This window comes from Oncorhynchus clarkii, chromosome 6 (assembly GCF_045791955.1).
Source record: "Oncorhynchus clarkii lewisi isolate Uvic-CL-2024 chromosome 6, UVic_Ocla_1.0, whole genome shotgun sequence".
NCBI classification, from domain to species: Eukaryota; Metazoa; Chordata; class Actinopteri; order Salmoniformes; family Salmonidae; genus Oncorhynchus; species Oncorhynchus clarkii.
In genome coordinates, this window is record NC_092152.1 from 67,088,586 (window position 1) to 67,104,954 (window position 16,369).

Genomic DNA, 16,369 nt, shown 5'->3' on the forward strand with positions numbered 1-16,369 from the left:
ATACACATATTTAGCTGATGTTATTGCAGGTGTGTGCTTGTGATAAGAAATAACACACACACAAAAAAATACTGCAAAGTTGCTTAGTAGCTAGAAGCAGAGCTGCCATCTCTTCACAAAACAATTACATTAAATAAATACTCAGATGTTTACTGTGACTCTAATCACAGGTCTCTCTTTGTGTCTCCCCAAAGGGACTCTAATCACAGATCTATCTCTCTTCGTGTCTGCCCACAGTGATTCTAACCACAGATCTCTCTCTCTTTGCGTCTCCTCACAGTGACTCTAGCCACAGATCTCTCTCTCTTCATGTCTCCTCAAAGTGACTCTAACCACAGGTCTATCTCTCTTCGTGTCTCCCCACAGTGACTATAACCAAAGATCTATCTCTCTTTGTGTCTCCTCACAGTGCCTCTGGCCCCTGAGCTACAGTTAGAGCCTCTGAACTGCACCACCATCATAGTGCGCTGGCAGCTGGCACCAGGAAACTCTGTCAGCATCCAGGGCTACAGGCTGTTCTACCACGAGGAGAGCCAGGCTGAGAGTTCCCCAATCCAGCTGCGTGTCCAGGAAAACAGGCACACCATTGGTGGCCTAGGTGAGTAGACTCCACATAGTACACCCGCCCTATGATCTCACATTGTTGCTGATGACATTTGTCTTGATTTTGGATTTCAATTGCAAGATTAAGAATATGTTCTAGTCAATAGCATGGTTACACAATGAAAGTCCTCCTTAAATTGGATTTGGATCAAAAAACATTTTCTGTGTCCTCACCAGGCATGTTTAAGGTATTTTTAGGATCAGAAAAACCCATTAGTTTGGCAAGGACAAAGTATTTTCATGTGAGTTGTGGGGGCTCATGTCCAGAGGTCCAGAAAGAAGCCAACCCCCCATGACCTTACGGCCCTGGCCTGGTTTCCAATGTATGTCCCCCCAACAGATTTAGAAATAGCTGCTAGCTGGGACTGAGGAAGGGGTGTTGGGGACATATGCTGGTTCTCTGGCCTCTGGGTCAAATACATTTTGCCAAGTTGGAGAGTGTGGCTGGAAAGGGAGTCCCACACTACTGCAGTGGACAACTGACCATCTGTGGACAGAGGAGGTCGGCCAGGTGGCCAGCAGCTGAATTTTGAATCAGGAAGCTCTGGCACTAGACCAGGATTAGAACGCATAAGGGGGGGGGGGGGGGGTAAATACAGTATGTGTCCCCTTTTACCTTTTTGTTTTCTTGCTACAGTGTATGTGTTTTGTTTTGTCATGGAGGGGTCTTACTGTGAAGGGGGCGATAAATATGACTGCTGAAACTTCCCCCATTTTGGCACCAGCTGTTGTTTAGCATGACACAAGTAGGTTTTAAAGTGAGTAGGTTTTAAAGTGAGTAGGTTTTAAAGTGAGTAGGTTTTAAAGTGAGTAGGTTTTAAAGTGAGTAGGTTTTAAAGTGAGTAGGTTTTAAAGTGAGTAGGTTTTAAAGTGAGTAGGTTTTAAAGTGAGTAGGTTTTAAAGTGCTGTACTTTATGAAATATTTGTTGTTTTGAATGGATAATTATTTTTCAATAGAGAGTATTTTTATGAAGCTTGATGTAAAACCTATTGGAGAAATAGAACACATGAAGTCTGGCTTTTTGTGTATATTCTCCTTTTCCTCATGAACCACATTTTCCTCCTGGAATAATGAACATAGTGGACAAACAAGTTGTAGTAATGTGACATAGATAGATATCACCTAAACACACTTACTATGCCTTGGTTTTTCATTAGTTTCTCATTGAAACAGTTTAAATGTGCTTGTTTGATAGAATAGCTGGCAGAGGTGTATTCCAGGGCTGTCTTTAGAGGAGAGGGAAGCTGTTATGGTGGAGCAGATTTATGGTGTGTTTTATGACTGCTGTGAGCAGAGCATTTGGAGGAGAATTCACATCAAAGGCTTTCATTGTGTTAGGCTTTAAGGGCCACAAAAGAGACTTAAATGACCGAGAGTCAACCAAATTCAGCCCCTCACCACTGGTAGCTGAGCTTTTCTGTAAATACATATCCATGGAATGTGTCTTGTAGTATGACATGTTGAAGAGAAGTATGCATCTCATTTATCTTCCCAAAGGTTTCCCCCCTCAAGGAAAATACTTCCTGTTGGAGAAGAGACACAGCAGTTTAATTTGTCACATATTACTGTCAGTGTCAGATAGGTTTTAGGTACGACTTCAGTGCCTGCCCATGGCACCACATTTTTACGGTAAATGGTGTGTTAAACAGAGAGACAGCTTAAGATAAAAATACTGACTTGACTCAGTTTTCCCTTCGGATATATGCTTTGGTCAGTTTGGTTTGACATAGATAATAAACCAATACAAGAAGTGTAACATTAAGTCATTTTTAATTTTCGTGGAGGTGACCCACATCTCCAAACAGGGTATTTTAATTAAAACGGGGTGTTCTTATCAATTTGGGTCTGCTTTAATGCCCATGTTTGCCCATAATTGAGTAGTCCCTGTCTCGATTTGACCTTCCAAGGACAGAACAGCAGTGGAAAGGGCATTTCCCTATTGATTTTCTTCAATGTTGTTTGAGTGACAAACCATGACTTATGTCCTTTAATAAACTATACATATTGTGCCCGGTAGGACATTGTTTTCTTACTGACTTTTAATCAGTCTACTTACTATTGAATTGATGAAGTGTTTTTCCATTAGAAAACACTCTGGATTCGTCTAATAACAAGATTATTTACCCTCCATGGCATGTCTGAAGTAGAGAGCAAAATGGAGCTTCAATTAAAATGTTAATTGGATTTTATCCAGGATAAAGGACTACGCTGTAATGTCTCTGATAGTAATGCAATTAACAGAGGATTTAACTTTAACTCTTTACTTCACCCAAGGACACTTGTGACAGTCACACGGGTTTGGAAACCACAACCACACACAGACTAGAGAATGTGTTCGATCAGTCAGGGATTATGAACAACACCAATCTCACTGAGTGACTTGATAAGTATTTCAGATCCCTGGGACCTAAATTCACTTAGCTTTGATGTGGTAAAGACAACAAGCCAACCGTTACTGTATTATTGAGTCAATGTTGCTCTAAAGTGCACAAATAACATACCTCTTTAACAGAAAAAAAGACATGAACATAGTTGAGTTCTAAATGTGTAGTAGAAACAGACCAGCTCTGCTCTGGCTACTAAATGATCTCTTAAGACCATTCCACATGACTGAAAGGGCTCTCTAAGTTAGGAATGTGAGAGGTTGTAGCTCAGTGTATAAAATACATGGTGTTGAAATACTGAGGTCCCATTCATGTTTATTCTTCCTGTGGCATAGTCACGGTTGAAATACCTCCCATACCTGTTGGCACCAGGACTGGGTGTACGGTAGTAGATTTATCTCATAGCTTGGGGCCACCTTGCCCATCGTGGAGTGGTCTTTTCTCTGGGAAAACATTAGTTATTGCATGCCTGGTGTCAGATAAAAGATAGATGGGTATTAGTGAGCCCACTACATCAATAAACTGTGTTTGCCTGTGTGTGTGTGTGTGTGTGTCAGAGGGAGATATACACTCCCCCTATGGTATATGCTGCTTTGTGGATCAGTGTGGGAGTTGACATTTATAGCCCTGGCTCAGACCCTTCTTGCTGTGGCCTGGGGGGCCATTCTCAGGGCAGAACAAAGCCTTAGGGGCCTGCAGGATCTGCAAAACGGCTGTAAAAAAATCAGGTGACCACAAACAGCTCAAGAATTTCCCCACAAATATAAACTGCCATTATAATTTATGGGGAGAGAAAAGCCTTGCAAGATTAACCCAACAGGCTTGACGGGAAAATGAACCAGCTTCACTTTGGTGCATCTTTACGCAATGACAGTAAGGGTTAGGCAGATTGTTTATTATTCTGAGGAAATTAGTAATGAACTTTTCTCAAGCAAAGTGAGTAAGGCACAACAAGTTTGAGTGGTTAGTTTTTGTGATACCTAACAAGAAACATTTGGCCTTGAATCCACACACAGGGTGATTATTGCCCATTTTATATGTGGCAACTGAAGCATATCTTATCTTTGTGAGGGATTTGGTGTTGTTGAATGAACCAGGGCTAACACACATTTCCTTTTGACCAGGGTTTATTGTGAGTGGCGGTTAGTGCAAACATGGTTGACTCCATACAGAGGGGGAGGTTTGTGTGGACACCTCTTATCTTCAACCATGGAGATCCCTGATAACCTTACCCAAACCATGTGTATTACTCACTGATTTTAAAATGACCACTTCAATACATTTCCATGAAGTAAAATTCCATATTTTCTCCTAAATTGCTTACAGAAAACTTTTGCAAGTTCTGAATTTGTTCAGTTTTCTGAATTTATACAGAAAACAAAGTATAAACTTACGTCACTCCTATGTTTTAAAGAGCAGTTAAGCTGAACAATTGAGCTCGCCATATCTAATCATACTTTCATTATATCGGCTATGAAATTACCCATTGAAGAGTTCTGCTCTCTCGCTTCACCATTTCCTCCTATTGACACTATTTACCGTCACCTATTTAGGGACTTTTTATTTTTGTCTCTTGGTGTTTTTCCCCCCTTTTCTGCACAGTTCCCCTGCTTGACCCTCCCCCCTAAGAGCAGTGTCCATAACCCTTCCTTTGGAAGGATTTAGCTTGCCCAGATTCCATGTCAAAGGTCATGGCCCAGATGTCAAAGCCCGCTCTCGCAGCCCCTCTCCTGCATAATTACTGCAGGCCCATTGTGCTGTGGGGCTGGGCAGGGTTGGGACTGTGAGACCCTGACTGCTCCTCTTCAGAGATTGGGGCCGAACAAAAGCCCCTGGGACTGTCCAAAGCCCGGCCAGCCTGTCTGTGGACACCAGAGTGGACATGGGACAGGAGGGACAGAAGAGAGCTATGCTAGTGTATACTAATTCATTGTCTTTTCCTAGAGAAAGTAAAGATATATGAACCTCACAAATATGTGCAATTATTTTCCTATCGTTGTTTTTGTTTTTTTAAGAACTAATTAGCATAAATGTTTTCTGTAGCAAATGACTACAGAAGCCTAGTCATTGATCTATCTATAATGTAGAAATATAAAGAGAGAAGCTTCATATTTTTATGCAATCATATTATCAGTAACATTTCCTTTGATCCTATTCTAAGTTGTTGTATCTAATCTTTAGAGGATACCACATAGATTTTAAGACACTTTGAAGTATTTTTTCTCCCCTCCTGCAAGTCACTTCTTTATCTTTCCCAATTAAGGCTTAGGGACCAGAGAAAGGGCACGGATTCTGAGGGAGAAAAAAAGAGGCTCAACTCGTATTCTACACCCATGACCTCAGATTCCTTCTGAGTTTTATCTAGGCCTGACTTGCTGGCTCCATTGAAGCTCCGCAGGGCTAGGGGTCTTAATGGCTCAAACCACACCCCTCGGACTCTCCTCTTGCCCATCCCCCTGCCTCCCATAGCACTGACTCCACCCCCTGGACCATCCCATAGCCTCAAGGCTCTCAGACCGATCCTAGAAAAAACACAGTTGTTTTAGAGCATAGTAAACATGATGAGATGGTTGTTCAACAAAGTGGTTGAATTTTTCACAGTGACTGTAATTGCTTTTTGATATGTTCAACTCTTTGGAAGATATAGAGCCTGATCATCATTACAACATATATTTTCACACACATGCAGTGAATATGATCCTCTAGCAGTTTGTCAGATGATCAACATGGGTTACCCTTGGGTTTAGATAATCTAATTTAAGGTTTCCAAAACTCGGTCCTGGGGCCCCTCCTGGGTGCATGTTTTGGTTTTGCCCTAGCACTACACAGCTGATTCAAATAATCAAAGCTTGATGTTAAGTTGGAATCAGCTGTGTTTAAATTGTTTTTATTTAACCTTTATTTAACCAGGTAGGCCAGTTGAGAACAAGTTCTCATTTACAACTGTGTAGTGCTAGAGCAAAAAACTAAACGGGGGGCAGGTCCAAGTTTGGGAAACCCTGATCTAACTGACTACCTTTTATTTGTCTCTGAGACATGATCACAGAAACTGTTAGTAACGTAGAACTCATAAATGACTGCTTCTGTGACTGGAACTGAGGATAGGCATGACTTCAGTTTGTATCCACACTCCTGTGCTCCTCTCAACGTATACGTCCTGGAGCACAACCTAGTGGTCATGTTCCACACTGCATTACTGTTCCATGGCAAAAGGGAAGGGGGATGGATACCTAGTCAGTTGTACAACTGAATGCATTCAACTGAAATGTGTCTTCCGCATTTAACCCAACCCCTCTGAATCAGAGAGGTGTGAACGGCTGCCTTAATCGACATCCACATCTTTGGCACCTGGGTAACAGTGGGTTAACTGCCTTGCTCAGGGACAGAACGACAGATTTTTACCTTGTCAGCTTTGTGATTCGATCCAGCAAACTTTTGGTTACTGGTGTTCACTATTCCACTGATACTAGTTATGTTATTAGTACCTGTACAACTTCTCATGAAGTACTGCGATCTAGCTGTATAATTCTGTAAAGCATAGATGATGTTCTTCTATACAGCCTACTACACTTACCCCCACTCTTCGGTTGGATAATGATGTGTCATCCCACAGCCTCTTACGTAGGCAGGCCTATGATGTGCTGTAAGATCTCATGTAAGTCCGTGCAGCACTTCAGTTTCCTCTAGACTAGACTGTATTTCAGTGCTGTTTCGACAACTGATGACTGAAATGCAAATCAATATGTCCCAGTGTTTTCAAAATAAACTTATTGAATTAACACTCACAGATTGAAGCTAATTTGCTTAGATTCCTCTGCTTACTCTGTGTGTAATGATGGGTGACATACTTTGAAATATTGAAGAACCTTGGAATTCCTAGGAGGCAGTAAGTCATTAGTTTGATAGATCCTCAGCTATTTCAGCAAGGTCCTCATGGTTGCAGCAGGAGCTTCCTGTAATTGCCTGTGTAATGATATTTTAATACACTGCAGCCGGTTCACCCAATACAGCTATACTCTAGCTCAACCAATTTTTCTGGAATGAGTTATACTATTGTTACGCACAAGACAGGGTAATAACACATTAATATGATGAAGTATTACCTTTCCAACCCTATCCTCCTTATCTGAATATGTCATGCACAGTAACCTGGTTATTCCAGGATGACAAGAGATCGTAGTCTAGGAGACAAATTAACCAATCAATGCCGATATGAAGTGAAACATTTGGATAGTGTTTGGCCTGAACATTTTATCAGTGACCTGTTGGGTACAGAGAGCACATTTAACTTAGCAGCGTTTGTTCTACCTGGGGTCTGTTATGCCACTGACTCTGGCCATGTGATTGACCGCTCTGTCTTTCCTAGGGAGGGCATTGTCCTGTGGTTTAACCCCCCCCCCCCCCCCCAACCCTGGAGCTGAATAGAACTGCCCACTGGCCAGCAGCCCTGGGTAGGGCATGACATATTCTCTCCTCCTCTCCCTGAAAAGGCAGAGTGATGGATAAAGGAGGCCCTCTATTGTGTGCCTCAGTGCCCTGAGCAGGGCAGGAACTGACCTAGGGACTGGCCTCCCAGCACTCAGCATCTGTCGCAGAGCTCCACAGCCAAACCACACTGACCTCTCAGCCATGCTCTTTCTGATCCAGCACCCTCACAGCCCACTGGTTGGAGAAATCACACAGCCTCTGGTTCAGTGTAATGCCCCCCAGTGGACAGATACGCTCACTTCCACTGTAAGGTCACATTGGTCAATTTGAGGTGAAAGTCTATATGATGTATGCAAAAAAGTGTATTACACCCATAGGCCTACAGTGAAAGATATGTACATGTTGTTATTTTTAGACCCAAGAAAGAAGTACCATGTGAAGCTCCTGGCGTTCAGTTTCATAGGCGATGGCTACCAGGCAGACCAGACTATCAGCACCCCTGGATGTGTCTGTAAGTTATTCACATAAAGCAAGCAACCATTGTCTATTGAGATAGATGATAGTTATCAATCCTTCGACGCATGAGTACCTCTGACATAAAAAAAAATCTGTGTGCATCAGCGGTTCGTGATCGTATGGTGCCCCCTCCGCCACCCCCTCACCACGTGTATGCCAAGGCCAACAGCTCGTCTGCCATATTCCTCCACTGGGGGCGTCCAGCCTTCACCTCCAGCCAGATCGTCAACTACACCATCCGCTGTAACCCTGTGGGCCTTCAGAACGCCTCCCTGGTACTCTACCTGCAGACGTGAGTGTCCTATATAATACCTTCCTCTTCATACCCCATAGCACATAGTAATTTAACTGGATAGAGGGCACTTAGTATGGTCATAAAACAGGGTAGCACTTAGTATGGATTTAAGAATTTGCAGGTCAATTGCCAAAGTATTGGATCTGATTAATAATCTCCATATACAGTATATGTTCTAAATCCATTTTTATCATTGTGGTTCTCCTCTACAGTGCTGAGAAGAACATCCTGGTCCCGGACTTAGAGCCCAACACCAGGTATGAGTTTGCTGTCCGCCTGCACCTTGACCAACTGTCCAGCCCCTGGAGCCCTGTGGTCTACCAGAGCACTCTGCCTGAAGGTGAGCACCAACATGGCTTCATACAGCAGCACATGCTGTATAGATGAATAGAATATTCTCTCACCCTTTTTGGGCTCCGATGGTATTTCCTAGCCTACTGAAATAGAATACTTACTGGAATTATTGTGCCTGTCTTAAAAATCTCCCCAGGACTCTCGCAGTCACGTATCCATAAGGCTCTGCATTCTGCAAACAAATCACAAATAGAGCGCAACCACTTGACAGAGCCTTGCCAATGAGCTCTCATTTTCCCTCTAATGGGGTTTTGCTCTTGAAAGGATTAAAAAGAGACACACAGGAGCAAATTCATTGAACTGCACAGTAGTCTATATGCTCACTCTCACTGCATTATTACACATATCTACACATCTCTAGGGAAAGGGATCATAAGCAAGGGCCATAGCTTGTGAGATGTAGTTATCCTTTTGAGTGACATCAAAGAACCTTCTCTGATTAAAATTTCGCGCTTTGGTCTAGGCCCTGGTTCAGACATACATTTTCAGTATTCCTCAAAACTCATTACCAGTTACGAAGAGCAATTTTTGTTTTTTTATGGCAGATGTACATCTTCATCAGCGATTTAGCCTCAGGGTTAAAACTGGCATTTCTTCTTCCCCAGCACCTACTCTGCCACCATCAGGTGTGAAAGTGACTCTGATAGAGGACGACACAGCGCTGGTGTCATGGAAACTTCCAGATGAGCCCAACTTGGAGGTGACACGTTATACCATCTTCTACGCTTCCAGGAAGGCCTGGGTAGCTGGAGAGTGGAAGGTGCTGCAGAGGGAAGGTGAGCCAAAGAGAGCGAGAGAGAGAGGCTGCAGGCTAAACTGGGCTGCAAAGACAGAGCCCTGCCCCAGCTCCACACCATACAGGCCATTGGAAATCAACAAATGTCATCCTCTGATCCATTTCTGTATTTGTCACTAGTCCTTGTGATCTCAGGTTGGTCTTAGATAACCCCCTCCTGTTGTCTTACCAATCAAAGGATGGATTCTATACTTGGAGCTTTGATTTAGCACTGGGGGGGGGATGATCTGTCTTTGTGGCTTTAGGTCCAATATTCTCATTCTCCTCTTTTAAGTGAGTGAAGGAAGGACTTCATTCACTCAAGATTGTAATCATTCAACTTGAAACACACTGGTCAAGAGTGCTGTAGTTACTTTGGACTACTACCATATAGTTAATGTGGCCATAGCAGCACACACATATGTTTTGTGTACCCAAAGGCCTGACATGTGGCAGTAAGTATTACTGGCCGGTAAGTATTACTGGAGTGTCCAGCTCCTGGGTAAAAACACAGATTCTGGGTAGCATAGGCGTAATTGAGAGCAGATGACTCCAGGAAATGTGAGGCATCTGATCTTTCCTTTCTAAGCCACAGGTGAGGGGGTCAAAAGTGAGGCTGTTCACAAAGCCATCCTGCCTTGCCCCAGCCCCCCACCACTGGATATCAACCCTGTCGCCCCAACTGTTACTGCAGGGGAACTGGGTGGTATTGGGGGGGGGGGGGGGTCCTTTGCCTGACAATCTGGTCACAAATATCCCCTCATATGCCTCAGGTTTTTTTCCACTGAGTTGTAAACCCCTGTTCTTCATGGGTCAGTTGAAAATGGGAGAGAGGCGCAAACAAAATCAGGCCTGACATAGTTCCTCCAGTTCATTTATTTAGAGATGAATTTGAACAGCTATATTTATTACCATGTGGTGAATGACAACACTGCAGCGTGTTAAAACAATATTCACATTTCCATGTCCTTTTATTGCTGAGGCTCAAATGGGTTGACATAGGTCACTAATCACATATTTCTCGGTGATAGGGAGCATCACCATGGCTCTACTGGAGAACCTACAGCCGGGGAACATCTACCTGGTCAAGGTGTCTGCGTCCAACGATATGGGAGACGGGCCGTTTTCACACACCGTGGAACTGGCCGTGCAGAACGATGGCTCCACCTCCGGTCACAACCCCAGGCGCTCCCATGGCTCAGCTACAGGTTAGTGACTAATGTGGTGCATACTTGGTCTATCTTTCATTGACTTTCATGACAGGATTCCTCTTGTTGTCGTCACTTGACCTACTAGATGTAATTCAAATTCAATAGCTTGGCCTGCAGCCTTGGTCTCCTGCTAAATTATTTACACTGTAATACATCTCTGTGAATGTCAGGGGAGGTGATGGCCAGCTATATTGATTTTGATACACAGTGTGGAGATGTAGTACCCACACAGACCCTAGATAGGAGTGTATGTCTCCTGTGGCTGTCTCATCACTTGTGACAACTGTCTTGCAGTGTTCTCTAGTGGTTTCTACCACCTGGACCAGAATTCAATGACAGGGATCATCGTGGGGGTTTGCATTGCACTGATCTGCATCATCATCTGTGCCTTCATCCTTGTCTGCAGAGGCAAAAACAGGTAACCATTTTAATAGATTTAGTGTGTTGTTGTAACTTGATATGAGATTACTTTTCTGACTGCCCAGTTGGTTTGGATAGAACCTCTGCTGTTATTTCTATATTAATATTGTGTGATTGTTTGACAGGAAATCGTCAGCTACTAAAGCCATCAGGCAGGAGGCTGGTCAGGTCCCCTCTGCTTCAGTCCACCTGGGCTCTGAGGGCCAGGCTGAGAATGCTGATGTTATGGTGCCAATGATGAGAGCAGACCACTTCATTGATGCCAAGGTAAGGGGATATGGCTGTTACGCCCTTCCTTTCCTCTAACATTTCCTCTTGCATTACGTCTCCAAAGTACATGGAAAATAACCAATGTAGACAGATTCAGAGCATTGCAAATTGTATTTAATTTCCAGGGGGGAACAAATCTGATCATCAATAGCCTCGGACCAGTTTATCCAATCACTGAGAAGAGAAATAAGTGGTTTTCCTTCAGAAATCAGAAAAAAATGAATGCTAAGAAAAGCCAGGTAAGAAAGATAAAACAAAAGTGTTCAAGTAAAATAACATTACTTAAATATAACATAATCAGAGGTGAGACCAGCTAGATATTCCTCCCTTTATCCATTTTAATTCCCTTCTTTGTTCTCCCTTTCTTACTTACTCAGATCCAGAGGAAGAGCCATGGAATCTGCTCGTACCAGCCAAGAGCAACAGTGCTGTGCTACAAGGATGAGTCTCTGTCGTCACCCAACCAGCCCACCTCCCTGCAGGTCCTGTTTGGTCCACCTTTTGACACAGAGGGCTCCTCCAACAGCGAGGGCAGCCACGAGACAGGCGACTCGGGCCGTTACTCTCACGACGAGACAGAGATGACCAACCTGTCCTCTGGTCCCAGCAGCCGCCCTGCGTCTCTGAGAGAGGAGAGCGGGGGGTCATTCTGCAGTCCTGCCCAGGAGAGTGAGGGGGAGCTGGCGGAGCAGTCTCACCTCGACCTGGAGATTGGAGACTCCATGGAGAAACCGTGCAACCATCACCACTATCAGGCCCCAGACAATTCCCAGCCTGCACTTTCTCTCTAGCAGTCTGTGTGACCTCCCATCAATCTCTCAACCCTAAACTCACTCCACTGTTTTAAAAGACAATGAGCAGAAATCCAAAAATCCAGGTCTTTGGAAGAACTGGGCTCTGGTTTGGGTTCTGGTGAATGTGTACTCATTTTATTTTTATTCAATGTTTGTGTGTATGTGTTTGAAAGAAAAATCTCACCCACCATGAATGTTTCAAGAGATCGTCAAAAATGTGAAATGTGACTTACATTTTTGACATTATTTAAGAGTTTATCACTGGAGCAAAGTGTAGAGTGAGCCCTTCTTTTGCTGATTATCTACCTCAGTTTACCTCTCGGTAAACTCCAACTATATATTTTATAATAACGACTTATACCTGAACTATGTAAGGGGTCTCTTCCTTTATGGAACAACTGATACTTCCTGATGGCAATAATTAGTTTTTGCTAGGTAAAATTCGTTCCGTATTCATTTTCCTCCTTGTTTATAATGAAGTACGGGATTGTAAGGGTACTGCAGATCTCAATTAAAGCGTTGTTATTTTCTTCTTTATCACAGGTTATTTAGACTATTTCTCAGGTTACTTTACAATAAGCTTTGAGTGTTTGGCTATGGTAGATTAAGGGCCAGTTCAATTTACTACATAAGTTGCTGAAATTCAATAATAAGCCAGTATGACACAATGTACTTTTCAGGTTATCCATAGTAATAATGGTTATTTATATAGTAGTAATAACCATAGTAATAATGGTTATTTATATAGTAGTAATAACCATAGTAATAATGGTTAAAACATTTTCTTTTTTTTTCTTTGTCAATGTGCAGTTGCCCTTACAATTCCTGTTTTATACTACCTCTTTTTAAGCATTATTTTGTTGTGTTACTATTTTCCTAAACTCAGGGAACAAGGTTTAGTACATTTGAAAAGCCATGTGTAATGTTCCATGGTTGACTGACAGGGTATCTTCTTAGTCCTGAACTGCTCATTGTAGGTGGTAGTTGCCATAGATCTGTATTGAATGTATCTCTAGAACATTGTCAGTTACGGTTCAGAGCCTTGTGATGCCCCACTCACTGGTGGAAAAACGTCCGTTTGAATTCAGTTGGAATAATGTGTCTGTGGTATGGCAGGCTATCTTTTTGGTTATTTTGGGAAAGAACATACCAAAAATGCTTGTGTCGATGTGTTTCAATACAGCAGACCTTAAAAGCTTTATAAATGGCCTTAAATGGGGAAAGAGACCCTCAGATGTCGGAGACAAGCAGAAAGGATCATATACCAAAGTCCGATCCATCTGAGGTCCAACTCTTTGACACATGGGGATGGGAGAAGTGTGAAGAATGATTGTTGAAAACCAAAAGCGTTAAATCAGTGCGATGGAAGTGAATGAACACCAAAAAAACATTTTATCTCTAAAGATATCTATATTTTTGTTGACGTTTATGTACTACTGAGTACAGATTTTAGTTACTTTTGTTCTTTAAGTAGTTGATACTTTACCATAGAGTAGAAAAATAAGTTTAGCACTTGTCAGATTAGTTTGATTTGTTGATCACAGCCAATGTGCAGCGGTGACTGATGCTATCATACAAAGTAATTGTTTGTTTTTGATCTCTCAGCGGGTCCCTGGGAAAATTACAATGAGGTTTTTCTCATGTATTAGACCAAAAATCTAACGCAGATCAGTTGAGATGCTGCTTCTAAGACAAAGCTTTGCACATGTGTGCCCCCGTTCTGTGACCAACTGAGTTGAGATGCAGGTTCTCTCAGAAAGTGCCCCCAGGATTTTGGGCCCTTGATAATGGTTAAAATGACAATTATAATCAATGTCATGCACACTAACCAAATCACCCTATTATTGGTTTTCTTTAGAGCTTTACTGTTGCAACTAGATGTGTACATTGTAGAGGGAAAGTATACTCCGGAGCTATATACAGAATATTATATTGATTCTCATCCTACATTGCAACAGTATTTTCAATCAACGGATTTCTAACTAATAGGATGACAGTTTGCATGAAGTGTGACACAATCAGTTTTACTTTCTTTTGAATGGCAAACAATGTATACCAAAGAATTCAGTTCACTGTTGCGCATTGGCAAGAGATCCATTTAGACATATATCTCTGCATGATATTTTCTCATTTTATTTGGTTCCAAAAGCTTTATCCCCATTTAGGGTTTGATTACTACTTAATAAATGGGTGTCTATTAGACCACAAACCAAGATGAAAGTGGTAAACAGTTAGTGCTTTTAAACATGCATTGTTATTTGTCATTGAAGCAAAAAAAATAAACCGATTTTTCTACATTCTTTTTTACTTTTTCTCACTGGAGGAGAAATATATATGATTGTTTTTTCAATGGGGTTTCATATACCCCAGTTTTGAGAAAGTACCAACTGAATTTAGTTTTTTCCTAGATGCCTAAAATGTATTAATCTTTGATACGAATGTGAATACTTCTTTAAACTGTTGTAGATGATCATTAGTCTGAAAAGCTGTGTTAAAATGTCAAGTTCATATTGTATATGGAATATTTTAGTTGTTTTTGCTTTTTATTTACATGTGTAATCCTCTGCATTGTTATAATGCCCGGTGACTGCAATCCAACTCTGATAACAACTAAAAGCTGGAATAGACAAGTTATTATTGAGCAGTTGCAGTAACAGTATTGTTTTTGTCTTTTCAATTGTGATAAAGAGTAACCATAGGGTTCTCATTCTTATATATGTTTTCAGAATGTTGGAGAGGGTTCTGCATTCTCGTATTGGTTGTGAATGTCCAATAAGTGATATACCGTCTTCTACCTCAGGTTCCTCTTCCAGCTTTTGATAGAGATGTGATGGATGCTATAGTCAGAGGGAGCCAAGAGATGAAAGAACGAGTGATGCAGATCCAGTCCTGTGTCTCTTAAATGTCAAGAGTTGTGTTCTTTTTTTTCCTGAACATGTGAATATAAAGGGATGAAGTGGAGGACTTGGTGTGAATCATAATTATCTGGTGCTCTGAGTCCCCTTTTCTTCTGCAGTCACGTTTTTCTGTAAAGGCTGTGCTGCTGGCTTTAGCTGCAGTGGTGGAGTGCTGTGGGTCATTTACAGTTAAACTCAGGGGAACCCACAGCTGCTCCACAGTTGTAGCGAGAGTAGCTTTGGGACACAACATTGGGAGTCTATGTAACCAATACACACTCCCGTTGTTGTGTTTTGTCATTATTTTGTGTTAATGTTTGCTCTTTGATCACAACACCAACAGCTTTTCTTCAAGGTATTCAAGCAAGCCTTGGTCCTTACAACTTTCTTCATGACAAAAATGTTATAGCCTACTTGTCCAATTAAAGTTACAAATAATTTAAACAATAAATAATTCTGAGAATGTTTATTTTTTATTTAAACTCAATCAGTCAATGTGAACTTTCTTGCACGTATTGGTATGTCTGTCCTCACCAGCATTAGAGTATTATTATAAAACTATTAGAGACTGTATTAGAGTAGCTAGTATATTTAGTACACACACACACATCAGCACTGACTATAGGTTAATTTGATATTGTTGTAGGTGTATGCAATAGCTAAGTTAGCTATGCAAAGTGCCAGATAGGTAACCATTTACAGTAACTGCTGTTAATTTTTCCTCGGTCAATAAACACCATCAGTCGACAAAAGATATAGATAATCTTACCTTTCTGCAGCAGGTAGCTCTGCCAAGGCAGCTTTTATCTTGTTGCAGGTTTAGGGACTAATTTACTTACACTATCTACTACTAGCTAGTATGACTATAGCATAGCCAGTAACCAGGTACGGCTAGCTAGCCAACAAGATAGTGAGAGCTAGCTAGCCTACTAGCCAACTTTGTTTAGTTGTTGTTGAGTTTGTTCTATTGGCATGCAAACTTTATAATACATGCTGCATCTTAGCTAAGATTAGTAATTTTATCTTCCGGTCACAGTCACACAATCAAATCCTCTCTTTGTGCTACCGACCTAGACTGTAAACACCCCCCTTAAACAATGAATATTTTATGAGGGGGTGTGTACATCTGGGTATGAACAAAACAAGAAACGAAAATCCCAAAATGTAACGATATTTTGTTGTTATTTGTTTTCCATTATTCCATGTCCAACTTTGACACAATAAATGAGAAAATACATTGACTTTCTGTTTTTCCACTGGAAATCAAAATAACGAAATGTACACGGACCCTGGAGTGCTTGTAAGGTAATGTCCTTTGGTCCATGTTGTGACAATGGTTGTCTTCCTCACCGAACTTTGGGTCCAAAGACTGAAAGCTTCCTCTTGTAGTCAGTTAAAGGCACCTCTGGCATTATCTTCAG

General features: G+C 41.8%; 1 protein-coding gene across 1 annotated transcript in view; it reads left to right on the forward strand.

Moving 5' to 3' along the window:
- The window catches only part of LOC139411487 (protogenin A-like), a 41,838-nt gene extending 29,726 nt beyond the window's left edge, over positions 1-12,112 (forward strand). Inside the window, exons 10-19 of the mRNA XM_071157925.1 lie at positions 410-598; positions 7,832-7,927; positions 8,038-8,224; positions 8,440-8,567; positions 9,187-9,357; positions 10,388-10,564; positions 10,862-10,985; positions 11,113-11,254; positions 11,383-11,496; positions 11,635-12,112. Of these exons, the coding sequence (XP_071014026.1) occupies positions 410-598; positions 7,832-7,927; positions 8,038-8,224; positions 8,440-8,567; positions 9,187-9,357; positions 10,388-10,564; positions 10,862-10,985; positions 11,113-11,254; positions 11,383-11,496; positions 11,635-12,048 (1,742 nt within the window). The 3' untranslated portion in view covers positions 12,049-12,112. The remainder of the gene's footprint in view (positions 1-409; positions 599-7,831; positions 7,928-8,037; positions 8,225-8,439; positions 8,568-9,186; positions 9,358-10,387; positions 10,565-10,861; positions 10,986-11,112; positions 11,255-11,382; positions 11,497-11,634) is intronic.
- The last annotated feature ends 4,257 nt before the right edge of the window (positions 12,113-16,369 follow it).